General features: G+C 47.3%; 1 protein-coding gene across 2 annotated transcripts in view; it reads right to left on the reverse strand.

Moving 5' to 3' along the window:
* The window catches only part of LOC147736771 (uncharacterized), a 112,637-nt gene that overhangs the window by 12,557 nt on the left and 82,008 nt on the right, over nt 1-18,072 (reverse strand). Inside the window, exons 2-5 of one of the 2 annotated variants that reach the window (XM_086953473.1) lie at nt 10,746-10,868; nt 9,553-9,786; nt 9,230-9,385; nt 7,879-8,064 (exon numbers count right to left, since the gene is read on the reverse strand). In XM_086953473.1, coding sequence (XP_086809599.1) covers nt 7,879-8,064; nt 9,230-9,385; nt 9,553-9,786; nt 10,746-10,868 — 699 coding nt within the window. The remainder of the gene's footprint in view (nt 1-7,878; nt 8,065-9,229; nt 9,386-9,552; nt 9,787-10,745; nt 10,869-18,072) is intronic. The other variant, XM_086953474.1, reaches the window with a different exon arrangement.

The following is an 18,072-nucleotide window of genomic DNA, read 5'->3' on the forward strand; positions in this document are numbered from 1 at the left end:
GAAAAAGCGGTTTATAAACGAAGAGGTTTAAAAGACAAAATAAGAGGGTGTGAAATTTGGCTACCAATAACTAATTGGATCAAGGAGGTTTGATTTAATTTAATTGATTTGATTTACTGAAATAGGTCTCATTAAGATTAAATGAGATAATAAACAGAGATTAAAATGAGATTTTACTATGCACCACACACCAAGGTTTAGGGCACATTTAGGTTTAATTCGAAATCTAATTTCCTTTGGTTCAGTAGGGAGGGTGCAGGGGGGGAGGATAGGGGATGGGCAAGTGGTTTAGCTTAGAAGGAGGGGAGGGTGCAAAAATAAATACCTGACATCTTGTACACACGTATTAAAATGTATATTTAAGTGAATTTATTGCAAATATAATGTATGTGTTGGATGTCTAAAATAAAGAATTAAAAAAAGAAAGTGGTAGTAAAGTCCAAACTACAAGCATGATGAGCAGACGTCACTGGTAGTAAAGTCGAAACTACAAGCATAATGAGCAGACAGCATTGGTAGTAAAGTCCAAACTACAAGCATGATGAGCAGAAGGCACTGGCAGTAAAGTCCAAACTACAAGCATGATGAGCAGAAGGCACTGGAAGTAAAGTCCAAACTACAAGCATGAGAAGTAGAAGGCATTGGTAGTAAAGTCGAAACTACAAGCATGATGAGCAGAAGACATTGGTAGTAAAGTGCAAACTAAAAACATGATGAGAAGAAGGCAAGGCATTGGTAGTAAAGACCAAACTACAAGCATGATGAGCAGAAGGCACTGGTAGTAAAGACCAAACTACAAGCATGATGAGCAGAAGGCACTGGCAGTAAAGTCCAAACTCCAAGCATGATGAGCAGAAGGTATTGCTTTTTCATCTTCTTAGCCATGGTTTCATATCAATCAGCAAGATATGTTCCTCACCTGTGCGTAGGGCACTTCCTTTCAACTCTTACCTTTACTTCACAATTGTTAATTACACTATCCACATTGCAAATAAAAAAATGTTATATATATATCAGCTTCGCAATGTCGACCGGTTTATGCCAGTGAACAAGAGCTTTCCAGCTCGAAACGCGTTCACTGAAAAAAAACCTAGGTTTTACAGACGTTATAGTTAGGAATTAGCATTTAAAAAACTTTAGCAATTCACTGAAAAAAACATAGGTTTCAGGCACGTTATAGTTAGGAATTAGCATTTAAAAAACCTTAGAAATTTACTAAAAAAACATAGGTTTCAGGGACGTTATAGTTAATTGAACATTTGACGCATATAAAATCAGAGAAATTCGCCTGTTATAGTTAGTTGAGCTAACTATAACTCTTGCGCCCACAATGCACTGCTGATGATGTCACATATTACATCACTCATGACATGGTCAGTGATATCACTGATTTAGCGCCGGGACACCCCCTGGGGGGTAGCTGTGCGCTCTACAAACTACATAAAATAAAATAAAAATAAATCACTGATGACATCTCAAATGACATCACTGATCACATCACTCAGTATGTGCATCAGATTGTAACGTGGATGATGTAATGAGTGATGTGATAACGCACTGATCATCTGGTCTGAGTTTTATTTTCCGCCCGGTCCGTCGCGGCGTTTGAGTGCCGATTGAACGGAGGGCAGGGAAAGGAAGTGAAGCACTTCTGGTCTCCTGGTCTGGGCTGCAGTCAGCGGTCTAGTATGGAGGCGGGAGGACACTAAATAACGCGTATGTCTGAATGGACGCACAGCTGACACGCAGAGCGGGCGCGCCATCGGCACGCCAAAAGCAAGCAGCCGTTCGGGGCTGGGGCCAGAACTCCTGCCGATTTTTTAACTACTCAGACATACACATCAGAGCAAATACACACGATGTGTACCCCCATCCCAGATTCATGTAAGCATAGTATGCACATGAGATCCAGTACGCAGAAATGTAATCACTGTCCCTATACGATGGCGATAAACCAGAAACAAACTAAAAATGAGCAGTAATTTACAATGATACTGGTTAACTGCAGATCCCTCAACAAGCACAAATATGAGCTTCACAACCATCTTGTTGATAGCCAGCCAGATATCATGTTTCTCAATGAAACATGGTTGAATGAGGATTCTGCGCCTGAAATCCTTGAAGCCCTCCCTCTAAATCAAAGCCAGCGAGGCAGGTTTCTTTACAATCACGGTAGACACTAATTAAGTTTTTGAAAGGTTTCTTGATCTACAGACCACCTGGCCCTATTGCCCAGTTTGCATCTAGCCTCAGAGAACAAGTTATGCAACCCGCACGGCGGTATTCTACAGTGCTGGTGTTAGGAGACATGAACCTACACTTTCACGCTACGGATAATACTGCAGCCCAAGAGCTCAACAAGAACTGGCCGCGTTACAGTTGGTGCTGCAATCCTCCCTCCCTACCCACCAAATTGGCCACTTTTAGATCCAATTTTTGCCAACTGGGGGGAGCTAATGGTTGAGAACCCTAACACAGTCCCATGGACAGACCATTATATGATCTCTTTTAGCACTATGATACCTAACACTCCACCCTTGAAGAAGTCAAGTGCAGGGAGACTGTAGAGGAAATGGGCTAGATTCTCAGCAGCCAACTTCAACCTCGCCCTTCAGCAGGACGGGCCACTGGGAGGAAATTATATAGAAACTGCCTGTAACGCGCTAGATGAACAGATCACTGAGGCGCTAGATACAGCTGTCCCATGGTCCACTAGTGCACCGAGGAGGCAGTCAAAATCTGCCCCTTGGTTGCAACGAAGAACTTAGGACTGCTAAGACTTCATGCAAGCGTTTGAAAGAAGTTGGAGAAGAGACTTTTCAGAGCAGAGGAAGACCAACTACAAAACTAGTCTCAAACACTACCACTCGCCCATAAAGAAAACTAGGGCCTCTTATTACAACAGTAAGAAAGAGCAGGCCGAAAACTCTTCTAGAGAGCTATTTCTAATTTTAAGGACATATCATCACTTGTCAGAACCACAGCTCCAAGCAGAAACTCACTGGAGTCTTGCAACCTGAAAGCAGATTTTTTTGCAGAGAAGGTAGCAAGGATTTATACCACCTTCCTGGAGGAGGCATGTAATGGGAGTTCGGAGTGGACGAGAGTGTGCAATATGGTGGCGGCACTCTGCCTCTCCAGATTTAACCTCCCCTCCTGTGATGATCTCAAAACCACGGCCTTGAGCATTAAGTCCGGCTCACCAAGGGACCCTACGACTCCAAAAACCCTGAGGGAGAGCATGGAGATCCTAGTCCCCTATATCAGGCACCTCCTTAAACTCTCCTTTGATTCAGGGGTGGTCCCACGAAGGTGGAAAGAAGCGGTGGTTATCCCCTCTAAATAAAAGCCAGGTGGGAGTGCAAGTCAGCTGGAGAACTTACGACCTGTCTTGCTCTGGCCGCACTTTGCAAAAAAATAGCAGAAAAATTGGTCAACGCTCAACTGACAATGCAAATTAACCAGCACAGCTTACTCCACCCTACACAATCTGGTTTCCGGGCTACTTTATTCCACGGAGTCAGCACTGCTTCTGTCTACAGAAACCATACGCAGGCACGCAGATGAAGGGCAGACGGTGGCGTTGGTCCTGCTGGACCTCAGCACCTCATTCAACACCGTCGCCCACCCATTACTCCTACAGCGCCTCCAGAAATGAGGACTGGATAATCTGGTCTTGAAGTGGCTAAGATCCTTTTTACCGGACAGAAGCTTCCAAGTGTCCCAAAGGCCGTATTATTCTAAGAGCATTGGGCTGGCTCAAGGGGTCCCCTAGGGCTCTATACGGCATTACTGTCAGGAAAACACTAGTCCATGCGTTGGTGACTTCCTGCCTGGTCTATAGGAACGCTCTATACTTAGGAGCCAGTGGTAAGAGTATTCAGAGACTACAATGCATTCAGAACACGGCAGCCCGGCTTGTTCTGATGCTTCTCAGGAGAGCTTCCTCCAAGAATGCCCTCGCTTCCCTACACAGGCTCCCAGTGAGGGAGAGAATCCTTTTAAGGCCCTATGTGCTGTCAACGCATCCTGCAGGGAAATGGACCTAGCTATCTACATAGTCTAATGTCCCCCTACACTCCTACCCGGGCCTTGCGGTCCCAGGGGATGGACAGGTTAAGATCCCAGTAATTACAAGAGTGAGAATGGGTGACCGATCCTTCCGCTACGTAGCCACTAAGCACTGGAGTGCCCTCCCTCCTGCTCTCCGGATGGAACCATCAGGAAAGTTCTTCTGGAAAAAATTAAAGACCTGGCTCCTCCATATATAGGTTTCACCACTTAGCATTCTCAGAGTTACTGCTACAGACAGGGCGATTGACTGTAGCGCTGGGCCACACTAGTGAGTGTAACCAGGCGCTTTACAAGCTCACTTGAATGAATGAAATAGGTTTTCTATAGCGCGTGTCTACCCTGAAGCCTGGTAGCTCTTATGATCTGGCAGAAGATAGCACAGCTAGTTAGTAAGTGGCACTAAAGAGGTGGGTTTTTAGCAATTTATGGAAGATTTGCAGATTGGGTTTCCTACGGAGATTGAGGGGAAGAGAATTCCAGAGGTTGGAGGCATTCAAAGAGAAGGAGCGTCCGCCCCATCTGATCTCTGAATACTCCTTGTAGAGGCAAGGAATGCATCGCTGGAGTGAAGACTCCTGGAGGGAAGGTAGGGGGACACCAGAGGGTGAAGAATGGCCGGTCCGGTTTTTCGAATAGCTCCATGGGCCAGGCACATGGCCTTGAAACATATTCTAGATTGGATGGGAAGCCAGTGAAGTGTCCTCATAGTGGGGCTCGCAGACTGCCTCCGAGGGATCTGGAGGAACAGGCGGGCTGTGCAATTTTAGATCACTTGAAGTTTTTGGACAGTGGCAAGAGGGCCGCCCAAATAAAGGGAGTTCCCGTAATCCAGACGGGACAGGATAAGGGCTTTCACCAAAATCCGACGTGCCTGAAAGGGGAGTAGAGGAAGGATTTTCCTTAGCACCCTCATGAGGCCTAAGCACGTAGCTGAGAGCTTGGCGGCTTGATGGTTGGAGCAGAGGGAACTGTCGAGCCATATGCCAAGGCTCTTAATCTGCTGCTTTGGAGCAGGCATGGTGCCAAGACAGGTCGGCCAGGATAGTGTCAAGGGGGGTGAGGGTGATTTGCCCAGGAACATTATTTCTGTCTTGTCACCGTTTAGATTAAGGCGAGATAGTTCCATCCATTCGGCAACTGCCTCTAGGGAGGTGCCCAGAGCGCAAGATGAACCCTCTGGGTGGTTTAGTGCCACCACCAGTTGGGTATCATCTGCATAGGTGGTGATATGAATGCCGAATTGAAGTACTATCCCTGCCAAAAGAGCCATATAGGTGTTAAAAAGCGTAGGGCTCAGGGAGAAGCCCTGGGGGACCCCACAGCTAAGAGGCCATTGGTTAGATGTTACCGGGTCCTCAGTGACCTGAAATAAGTGGTCCTGTAAAAAAGACTGGAACCAAGTGAGAGCCATGTGCGTCACTCCAAGATTTTTTAGACGCTCAAGCAAGATGGTATGATCAACAGTGTCAAAAGCGGCACTGAGATCCAGCAAGATGATTGCTGCTGAGCCACCCTGGTCTACCAGTCTCCTGGCTTCTTCTGTTACTGCCAGTAAGGCAGTCTCTGTCCCAAACGTAGGACGAAACCCTGTCTGGGACTCATGGAGTAGATTGTTTGACTCCAGGTAGTGGACTAGAGTAGAGTTTATGTGTCTCGCAATCAGCTTAATCAGCCAGGGAAGAAAGGAAATGGGTCAGTAGTTGGCCAGGTTGGAGGTGTCAAGGTTTGTTTTTTTCAGAAGGGCTCTGACCTGGGCACATTTCCAGGCTGAGGGTACCTTTCCCGTGGTGATAGAGGCATTTAGGGTCTTCAGAATTACTGGGCAAATGGCTTCCGTTACTAGAGTGAGATTTTGCGGGGGAGCCGGGTCCATAGGTGAGCCGGAGGTGACCCTAGAGATGAGTGTGTCCAATGTCACCTCATCTAACAGTGGAAACTCGGCTAGTGAACACTGTGGTTTGGAGAAGGAACTCTTGGTGCTGGGGGCTGCAGACCCATTCTGGAGGGGAGGGAAGGATTGGGATATCAAGTGAATTTGTTGATGGAAATATTTTGCTAGGTTGTCACAACAAACTTGTGCATCGTCTGAGTTGGGGGGTTTGTGAGGTATGGTGGTGAGAGATTTGACGATACGAAAGGTTTCTTTGGGGGAGTTCGAAGCTGCACTAATCTTCTCCTCGTAAAATGAGGATTGCCTGATTTTAATCTCTGCCTTATAATTTATTATTGCCTCTCTGTAAACATTTTTCCTTTCGTCTGCCAGGTTCCATCTCCAATTCCTTTCAAGTTTCCTGCATATTTGTTTAAATTCTCTTAATTTGGGGGAGAACCAAGGTGTCAGCTTTTGTTTGGTTTCTTACAGGAAAGCTTTTTTGGGAGTAGTGTGTCCAATGAGTTTTGGATCCATAAATTGAAATTGCTTTTTGCCCTTTCTGGATCTAGATCGAAGGGGGTAGTGGCAGCTAAAGTCGTAGACCACCGGCTAGGGGATAACTTTCCCCATTTCCTTTCCAGCCGCGGAGTAAAACTCTGCGGAGGAGGAGAGACTACAGTTTCCCAGACCAAGGGAACTAGCAAATGATCAGTCCAGGGGAGAGGGATGGGGGAGCCTACCGAGAGAGCCTGAACATTACTGAGCACCGGATCGAGGAGATGACCCTTGACGTGCTTGGGGGAAAAGCCTTTCTTCACAATTTGGAGTGCCGAGAGGTCTTTTGCCATATGGTCGGAGGGGTCGTCCAGATGGATATTAAGATCACCTAGTACTGTAAAATTAGCAGATGTTAGGGCTAAATTGGCAACAAAGGAGGGAAGTGAGTTGAGAAACTGACCTAAGGCACCAGGGGGATGGTAGAGTAGCAGGCCCGAGAAAGGATTGGTAGGTGAGAGTTCTAAGGTGAAGATCATGCTCTCAACGTCAGGTAAATCCTCCGTAGAAGACCGGCAGCAATATTTATCCTTAAAGATAAAAGCTAGCCCTCCGCCTCTTCCTGTCTTGCGATCCTCCTGTGTATTACGTACCCTGACTGCAGGATCTGGATGATGGATCGATCAGCTTCATCCTGCAACCAGGTCTCTGTCAGGAATAAAACGTCAGGTTTGAGATCTTCAATGAGGAGGGCAAGTCGCAGTGAGGACAATTTCCGGGGCTGTTAGCGAGGGTCAGTGAGCGTAGGCATTTAGTGCCCGAGACTCCACGCAGGTTCAATAGTATCTGGGCGTTATAGGTAAGAGTTGGTTGAAAACTACCAGGGTTCATGGCCCCTGGTTCCGGCCAGAAGCGGAAGGGCACAGACGGGCTTGCCTTTGGCGTGCCCGCTGCATGCGTCTGCTTCGCGTCTGCTTCGCGTCCTACCTGACATGCGCCCTAAGTAGTCCCCTCATGCCTCCACACTAGACCGCTGACTGGGTGTAGAACTGGGAGACCAGAAGTACCACTCCTTCCTTTCCTACCCTCCGTTCAATCGGCACAGAACACGCCGTGGCGGACCGGGGCGTCAGGAGATGCACAGATTCTAACAGTGAGTGAGTTTTAAAACTTTTGTTCTTTTAAAAGTTCAGATTACAACATGCAGCGCGTAAATGCCAGTTAGAAGTTACCATGCGTCACAGCAGATCCCGACAGACTATGCCACCGTCTGTCTCTGACTTATTATTATTAATATTATACTTTTAAGTTGCCAACCTTGTGGCACCACCAATGCAGTTGAGTGTGCTTGCGATCTACAGAATGTCGAAGATGAGCAGCGTTGTACACTGAGAGTCTTGAGACACTGGCGCTCCCTAGCAGACACTATATCCTACCTGACATGCAGATGCAGGTGAACCCTCCAATGCGGTCCACGCAGCTGGCGTTATTCTGGCACGGCATGGACAGGCACTCGTTAATGTCGGTCTCACAGCGGGGACCCGTGTAACCCTTTCCACATTGGCACTGGAAGGAACCCCGTGTGTTTACACACTTTCCAAAGTGCTCACAGGGATTGGCACCTAGAAAGAAGGAGAAAAGTCCACCTGCTGAAAGAGGCAGCAACTTCTTTCATCACTACAACTGAAACAATTGCACCCTCCAGGGAATGACCGCCTGGCCTCTTAAACTAATCTCTGAGCACTCACCTGGACATGGCAGGGTCACTCTGGAGGGCCTTTCATTGATTAGCTAGAAGTCTCTGACACACATATGAGGCTCTCAAGGGATGGGGACCTGGTACGTCAAAATCTTGACTGGCATGAAGCAACAGACACTGCTCAAGCGTCTGTGGGTAAGTTGGCAAAGGGGTCCAATCAATGAATGATTGATTGTGTTGCAGATCTGGCGCCTACGATTCCCCATACAATTTACAGATGAAGGATTACCTTCAGGACTCAAGTTCATAGCTCTTCAAATCATACCTGCACACACTATGAAGCTGTTTAAAACCCACACAAGATATGTTGACGTCGTCCCAATCTGTACCACTCATTCAGCCGTTCTCTGGCTCAACACTAGGAAGGACACGATTCTGGAAACCCAAACACGGCTGATGTTACTGGTGTACGTCAGCTCCCTGGAGGATGTCTCTAGAGGCGAGCAGCGCTCTTGCACTGGACGTGGCTTCAATGCTACAACATCACCACTCCACAGCAGATAAAATACAGTACTGTGGACACCACATCTGCAGGACCTACCAACGCTCCCAACAAACATGCACTGCTCTAATGAGAGACTGACCAGCTAAAGGTATCCTAGTCCATAACTGAGCTACCAACCTTCCAGAATGAATACACCTCTACCTTCAACCTCAAGAGCATTCTTCTCACTGACGGACGCTGCTACATAAAGTTAGTAAGACTCCTGTGTTAAGGCATGCATGGATGGATAAGGATGGTCCTTCTGCTCTTTGAGGTCAGCAAGGCCAGGGCCGAAGACAACTCAAAGCTTGTAAAACAAGCAGATCAAGTCCCACAACTGTTTGCTTCAAGAGCCAGGGCAAGATCTCAAGCTAAGAGTTGAGATCTAAGAGTTTCTCTTTCCAACTAAATGTAATGAATACTTCAGATAGCAGTACGAAGATCAACACAAATCCATACTTCTCATTAGAATTACCCTTTTTACATGGCATAACCAGGAGCCAGCCCAGGGAGAGCTGCTCCGAGGGTGACCACCTTAACTTACCTACGGAGCACTCATCAACATCCTGGTCACAAGCACGGCCAGTGAAGCTAGGAGGGCAGTAGCAGATGGCACGGCCGTTAACTGGGTTGGTATCACACATTTCATTTTCGTGGCATGGGTTACTGATGCATATATCGTCCAGGTGGCAAAGCAGACCTGGAAGATTGAAAAAATAAAAGCTCATAATCGAAGTAGTATAAAATCCATCATAGCTCTAGAGGCCGGCCACAAATCCACCTGCTAGGAGAGTGATCTAAGAAAAGAGAAATTTTTCTATGATTAGCTCCCCGAGGCTCCCAGTGTCTCCCCAAGGCTCTACTCACCAGTCTTTCCCATTGGACACTCGCAGTAGAAAGAAGCCACTCTATCATGGCAGGTGGCCCCATTGAAACAAGTGGCAGACGCACAGTCATCAATGTTCTCACTGCAGCTCTTGCCAGTCCAGCCATTCACACAGACGCAGGTGTGGCCACCGTGGGTATTGTGACAGGTCCCACCGTTGTGGCACGGATTGGGCTGCAGCCGGCATTCGTCCACATCTTCTGTGCAGAACTGACCTAATAGTTATGAGAATGAAGGAACGAGAAGGTTAAAGTCAAATATAAATCTAACTATCATCTAGAAGTGAAACTCTATTCACAATCTCCAACCTGTGGGTTTACCCACTTAATGAAGAGGTGGCACAGCGTTCCTGTAGAATTCAGGACTTGGAACACTTGTTACGCCTTGCACGGTAGGGAATGTGAAATCCAGAGCACCAGAGCGTTTAACCCGTTCCGTGCTAGGAATGGAACCACTCCGTCACGAGCGACGGGCGCGCTGTGCTCATGAAGAAGTGGTACCGTCACGCTGCTGCCGCTCCGCCCACGCAGCATCAATACCCCACAGGTGAATTAATGAGCGGGCGGGCCGTGACAGAACCACTCCGTCATGAGCACAGCGCGCCCCTGGCTCATGACGGAGTCGTTCCATCACAAGCATGGCGGTGCCGCTCGACCCTCCTCCCCCCCAGCACCAGGGCGGAATTACTGCAGCGGCCAAGGGGTTAAGCAGCGCTTCGAGGAGCTTCACAGTATGTTGAGGGACCAGACCTCCCTAAAAGTCTCAATATTACTGAGGCGTCCTCGTTCTTAAGCTTCTGAATAAGACATGGAAACACCCTCCCTTTCTGTGAAACGGACTCCATCGTGCTGTGCCAATCTGGCTCACAGCTCTCCCTTGAGCGACCACCTATCTCATGTGGCAGCCCCCTGAAAGGGAAGCTTCTTCTCAAATCAGGTTCACTGCCGGTTCTTGGACAGTGTATCCATTTCATGTCACCCTACTCCTCAACAGCGCAATAGGAAGGTTTTCATAGCATGAAAAAGCAAGCTCCAATGCTTCCACCATGATGGGTGGGGGGGGGGCAAAGCTTTCAAAAGCAGGACAAGTCCTCAGCAGTTCCTGGTGCTGTGGGTAAAGAGGAGGGGGCAGGGGCTAACCAACAAGGACTCCTCTCCCTTCGAATACTTCTCACCAGTCCATTCCGGAGCACACCGGCAGCTGTAGGTGTTCACCCCATCCGCACAAATCCCTCCGTTCCTACACTTATGGCCTGGACAGTCATCAACGTTGATCTCGCAATTCTGACCACCGAACCCTGAGCAACACAAAAGAGGAACAGCATGTTAGAAAGTGGTAGTAAAGTAAATATCCCAAAGTTATGTCTGATCACAATCCTTTAATGAAAGAAAGAAATATCAAGCTAGAATCCTCACAGACACGATGGACATTTCATAGGGCTCTATTAAGTGAAGAAAAGAACATACAGCACATTGAGGAGTGGATTCCTAGGTTCATTGGAGAGAATTTAGGAAGTACCAATGTAAGCATAGTATGGGATACATCAAAAGCAGGGGTCAGAGGAGAAACTTCTAAGTATGGCTGGGACGCACAAAGGAAGGATACAATCTTGTCACAAACCCTGTATGAGGTATTAGGTTAGGCAGAAGCCAAATTAATTAAGGTATTGTCCGAAGGGGGAGAATCGGAGACAGCCCAATCAAAGATTATGATTGCTAGATCTGCCGTTACTGAGATATCTATCAATTGACTGGGAAGTATATGGCATGGCGGAGCAGGGTTTATGAGAATAGTGAGAGGGTGGATCACCTACTTGCTGTACGCACTAGGGAGAAAATAGTGCAAACTCGGATCAGTGAAATTAGAGACCCTAGCGTAGATATGGTAAGTGAGCCTGAAGTCAACCTTACCGCATTTCAAAAATGTTATCACAGATTATATACTGAGGATTTTCAAGATAGGGATCAAGAAGTTGATTATTATTGAAAGGGGCACATTTTTGATCAGGTATCCCCTGAAGAGAAAGATAGCTTAGGTGCCCCATTTACAAGTTAGGAAGAAACTTGAAATAAGCAGGATACACAGATATTCGCCCTTGGCTGATAATGATCTATTGCCTGAAATTTTTCAAGATGGCAATATGAAAATATGGATGGACAAGGGCGTAAGGTTTATTGGTATTCTCAGGGAGGACAATAAACGCTCTCTGAAGCAATTAGGAGGAAATTCGGGATAAGAAAAATAAAATTCTTCAAATATTCACAAGTGAGGGATTATTTATCTAATAAGGCAATTAGCTATCATAGAGTTCCTTTACTGGATGCGGTAATAGGGGCTCCATCACAAATATCAACATTTTCTAAATTACTTAATAATATAAAGGGGATGACCTCATGAAACTCACTAGTCGCTGGCAGGATTTGCTGCAAGCAGGGGTAGGGGAATGCGAGGATTCTTTATGGCTAAGTCAGACTGCATTTTTATCTGCAAATCTGCAAGTACAATGCTTTAAAACCTGGCTTAATTTGTACATCACCCCAACACAGATCTTTAAATGGGGAGGCTCTACTGCTATACACTGTTCTCGTTGCGGATATCTTGCCGCTGATAGTATACATATGTTCACAACCTGCCCCCGATTAACATCTTTGGTTACTGAGGTGGGTATCTATATCAAGCTTATGCTGGGGTTTGAGGTGGCTGTCACGCCGCAAGTAATTGTGTTGGGGGTAAGCAACCAAGCAATGACTGAACCAAACCGCGCTCTGTTTTTCGCAGCTATGGCAGTGTTCAGGCTATGCCTGGCTAGTGTTTGGTTAGATAGAAAACCTTCATCCGTACACGGTTGGCTGGGGAAATTGCTAGCTAGCTACCGTTGGGAAAAAGCGGTTTATAAAAGAAGAGGTTTAAAAGACAAAATAAGAGGGTGTGAAATTTGGCTACCAATAACTAATTGGATCAATGCGGTTTGATTTAATTTAATTGATTTGATTTACTGAAATAGGTCTCATTAAGATTAAATGAGATAATAAACAGAGATTAAAAGGAGATTTTACTATGCACCACACACCAAGGTTTAGGGCACATTTAGGTTTAATTCGAAATCTAATTTCCTTTGGTTCAGTAGGGAGGGGGCAGGGGGAGGCTAGGGGATGGGCAAGTGGTTTAGCTTAGGAGGAGGGGAGGGTGCAAAAATAAATACCTGACATCTTGTACACACGTATTAAAATGTATATTTAAGTGAATTTACTGCAAATATAATGTATGTGTTGAATGTCTAAAATAAAGAATTTAAAAAAAAGAAAGTGGTAGTAAAGTCCAAACTACAAGTATAATGAGCAGACGGCATTGGTAGTAAAGTCGAAACTACAAGCATGATGAGCAGAAGGCATTGGTAGTAAAGTCGAAACTACAAGTATACTGAACAGCAGAAGGCATTGGTAGTAAAGTCGAAACTACAAGTATGATGAGCAGAAGGCATTGGTAGTAAAGTCGAAACTACAAGCATGATGAGCAGAAGACATTGGTAGTAAAGTCGAAACTACAAGCATGATGAGCAGAAGGCATTGGTAGTAAAGTCGAAACTACAAGCATAATGAGCAGACAGCATTGGTAGTAAAGTCGAAACTACAAGCATGATGAGCAGAAGGCATTGGTAGTAAAGACCAAACTACAAGTATGATGAGCAGAAGGCATTGGTAGTAAAGTCGAAACTACAAGCATGATGAGCAGAAGGCATCGGTAGTAAAGTCCAAACTACCAGCATGATGAGCAGAAGGCATTGGTAGTAAAGACCAAACTACAAGTATGATGAGCAGACGGCATTGGTAGTAAAGTCGAAACTACAAGCATGATGAGCAGAAGGCATTGGTAGTAAAGACCAAACTACAAGTATGATGAGCAGAAGGCATTGGTAGTGAAGACCAAACTACAAGTATGATGAGCAGAAGGCATTGGTAGTAAATACCAAACTACAAGTATGATGTGCAGAAGGCATTGGTAGTAAAGACCAAACTACAAGTATGATGAGCAGAAGGCATTGGTAGTAAAGACCAAACTACAAGTATGATGAGCAGAAGGCATTGGTAGTAAAGTCGAAACTACAAGCATGATGAGCAGAAGGCATTGGTAGTAAAGTCGAAACTACAAGCATGATGAGCAGAAGGCATTGGTAGTAAAGACCAAACTACAAGTATGATGAGCAGAAGGCATCGGTAGTAAAGACCAAACTACAAGTATGATGAGCAGACGGCATCGGTAGTAAAGACCAAACTACAAGTATGATGAGCAGACGGCATTGGTAGTAAAGTCGAAACTACAAGCATGATGAGCAGAAGGCATTGGTAGTAAAGACCAAACTACAAGTATGATGAGCAGACGGCATTGGTAGTAAACTCCAAACTACAAGCATGATGAGCAGAAGGCACTGAAAGTAAAGTCCAAACTACAAACATGATGAGCAGACGGCATCGGTAGTAAAGTCGAAACTACAAGTATGATGAGCAGAAGGCATTGGTAGTAAAGACCAAACTACAAGTATGATGAGCAGACGGCATTGGTAGTAAAGACCAAACTACAAGTATGATGAGCAGAAGGCATTGGTAGTAAAGACCAAACTACAAGTATGATGAGCAGACGGCATTGGTAGTAAAGACCAAACTACAAGCATGATGAGCAGAAGACATTGGTAGTAAAGTCGAAACTACAAGTATGATGAGCAGAAGGCATTGGTAGTAAAGACCAAACTACAAGTATGATGAGCAGAAGGCATTGGTAGTAAAGACCAAACTACAAGTATGATGAGCAGACGGCATTGGTAGTAAAGTCGAAACTACAAGCATGATGAGCAGAAGGCATTGGTAGTAAAGACCAAACTACAAGTATGATGAGCAGAAGGCATTGGTAGTAAAGTCGAAACTACAAGCATAATGAGCAGAAGGCATTGGTAGTAAAGACCAAACTACAAGTATGATGAGCAGACGGCATTGGTAGTAAAGACCAAACTACAAGTATGATGAGCAGAAGGCATTGGTAGTAAAGTCGAAACTACAAGCATGATGAGCAGAAGGCATTGGTAGTAAAGTCGAAACTACAAGTATGATGAGCAGAAGGCATTGGTAGTAAAGACCAAACTACAAGTATGATGAGCAGAAGGCATTGGTAGTAAAGTCCAAACTACAAGCATGATGAGCAGAAGGCATTGGTAGTAAAGTCGAAACTACAAGTATGATGAGCAGAAGGCATTGGTAGTAAAGTCGAAACTACAAGCATAATGAGCAGACGGCATTGGTAGTAAAGTCGAAACTACAAGCATGATGAGCAGAAGGCATTGGTAGTAAAGACCAAACTACAAGTATGATGAGCAGAAGGCATTGGTAGTAAAGACCAAACTACAAGTATGATGAGCAGAAGGCATTGGTAGTAAAGTCGAAACTACAAGCATGAGGAGCAGAAGGCATTGGTAGTAAAGTCGAAACTACAAGCATGATGAGCAGAAGGCACTGGCAGTAACGTCCAAACTACAAGCATGATGAGCAGATGGCACTGGCAGTAAAGTCCAAACTACAAACATGAGGAGCAGAAGGCATTAGTAGTAAAGTGCAAACTAAAAACATGATGAGAAGAAGGCAAGGCATTGGTAGTAAAGACCAAACTACAAGTATGATGAGCAGAAGGCATTGGTAGTAAAGTCCAAACTACATGCATGATGAGCAGACGGCATTGGTAGTAAAGTCCAAACTACAAGCATGATGAGCAGAAGGTATTGCTTTTTCATCTTCTTAGCCATGGTTTCATATCAATCAGCAAGATATGTTCCTCACCCGTGCGTAGGGCACTTCCTTTCAACTCTTACCTTTACTTCACAATTGTTAATTACACTATCCACATTGCAAATTAAAAAATTGTATATATATATATCAACTTCCCAATGTCGACCGGTTTCGCAGAGGCCGCTGCACCCTCCCGCAGGGGGGGGGGGAGGCTAGAAGGCCGGCGCCATAACCCACGTGGTGCCCCAACCAGTGGTGAAACTGGTTCCGGGCGCCCCAAAGTGCCCGGAGACCAGCGGAAGCGGGCAGCGCACCAGTCTGCCCGGCCGGAAGTAACCTTTGGCCTGGGCGCCCCTAAGAGGCGCCCAATGGCACCCCCCCGCCTCATTCAAATCCCCCAATCGGGTGATACACCGAAGCCCCCCTAAGGAGAGTCAGGGGGATTTAAGTCGCCGACTCCCCCAGCTAGGCTACAACTTCTTCGTGGAGCTGGGAGAGCGGCGCGACAAGAAGATCTGCAGAATCGGACGGCGGAGCCTTTACAGAGGACGGAACCTTTCCGGAGCACTAGGACTTCGAGGGAGAAGAACCGACGCGCCGAAGCCCTCTCCCCGCACCATCGTACCAATCGCCCGCAGTGCGCAGTGTGCCACTACGGGGCTGAAGTTGCGACGAGGCTCACCAAAAGGAATTTCCCGGCGGAGCGGAGGAACCATTGTCGGCTACACTAGGAGCCATGGCAGAGGGCCAGCCTGGGGAAGTGGCCGAGTTGCTGAAAAGGATCCGGGAGGTCACGGCCATCCACGGGAGCGAGTGGCTCCAGCCTCACATCGACGGCGGGAAAGAAAACAGACCGGTCGACCAGGCGGAGGAGGGAGCAGGCCCATCGGATCCCAAAAGGCGCAAGAAGACACCGATAAGAAAGTCATCCAGGAAGAATCACCCGAGGAAGGGGCGCCAGAAAACCCCACCTCCGCGACACGACGATAGTGATCAGAGCGAAACATCGGCCAGCACGAATGGTGAGCATATCAGCGAGATAGTTAAGGAATGCTTAAAATCACTGGCGCCAGCACTGCTTAACAATATGGGACAGGGAGTATCAGTCGGGCCCAGGGAGCAGCGCGCAGATGAGGTGGCAGGCATATCCTGGCACATGGTCGACCCAGGTTGGGCGCGCCAGGCCAGGGGGCAGGAGCACGTGGTCCTGCCGGCACAGGGCGAGCAAATTTCTCCGGTCATGGGTTGGGGTTACGGATCCGCGTCAGGGAGCCCAGCGCGGGAGGCATAACCTCTGATCCATACAGCAGGCCATCCCCCGGCCCGGCATCTTTGACAACAAAGGCCACCGGCCTAGCATGCCTTATCCCACTAGCCGTTAAAGAAAGTGTTAGACCTGTCTGCTTCTGGGGATGTTCTAACCATTATTATTTATTTTTGTCCCCCTTAGCCTCCCAGAGTTTCTATTTTTATTTTTATATATGTCCATCAGGATTTTTCAGTGCTGTCAGGGGGCTAGGTGTTCCTTGGCTATGACGCCATTTTTCCCTCATAACCTGTGAGGTCTAGTCAGGCCCCTTGAAAATCTAGGGACATTCAGAAACTTAAAATGGTGTCACCCAACTGCCATAACGGACACTACTGGAGGACAGGCCCATAGGCTTACATGAGGAACTTTCCGGAATCATCTAGTGACTTCTGCAGGTCTCAGGCCACCCTATAAAAGGCCAGTGACCAGCAGCCATTTTGTGCTGACCCAAGAGTGGAGGAGTGAGGCAGTGGTGAAAGGAGGTGGACGCACTGGGAGCAACTAGTTTGTCTTTGAGGCAGACAGTCACTACAGAGAGACGTTCCCCCTTCAACCTCTGACCAATCCCTCCCCAAACATCAACTGCTGAGAATCAGAATAAGCTACGTGTGGAGTAAGACCCTTCTAAGACTGAGCCCCAACGAATCCTGACAGGTCGCTCTGAGTAGAGGGTTTCCTTAACTGCCAATGCCCAGCGCTGCACCTACCAGCTGGATGAACGCCTCTTCAGCTCCCGACATCGCCATCGCTATCCCAAAGGGCTACAAGATCGTCCGGAGGGACCGCAACGCCAACCAGATGGGAGGAGGCATCGCCATCATCCACAGGAACACCATCCGTCTCACGACCAGCACCGACAACACCCTGACCAGCGCCGAACACCTGCATTTCCAGATCCACACCAACCCGAACACCACCCTCAGAGGCACCCTGATCTACCGACCCCCTGGACCACGCACACAATTCTGCGAGGACATCGCCGACTTCGTCAGCCCACATGCCCTCCCCTCCGCTGACTACATCCTCCTGGGGGACCTCAACTTCCATCTGGAGAACAACAACGACCGCAACACCAGCACCCTGCTCGACAACCTCGCCAATCTTGGACTCAAGCAGCTGGTGTCCACCCCCACCCACCTCGCCGGACACACACTCGACGCAGTCTTCTCTTCCAGCACAGACATCGACTTCAGCCACACCACAGAGCTTCAATGGACGGACCACAGCTGCGTCCACTTCACCTTCAAGAGAACGACGACACACCACCACCAGCAACAGGTCGCCCGCAGAAGCTGGAACAAGATCACAGCAGACCAGCTCGCCACCTCCCTGAGCCAGCACCCTCCTGCCAGCTCTGCGAACCCCAGCCAGGCCGCCGACAACCTCACGAAGTGGATCAGCATCTGCGCGGACGAGCTCGC

The sequence above is a fragment of the Lissotriton vulgaris genome, chromosome 1_2 (genome assembly GCF_964263255.1).
Source record: "Lissotriton vulgaris chromosome 1_2, aLisVul1.2, whole genome shotgun sequence".
NCBI classification, from domain to species: Eukaryota; Metazoa; Chordata; class Amphibia; order Caudata; family Salamandridae; genus Lissotriton; species Lissotriton vulgaris.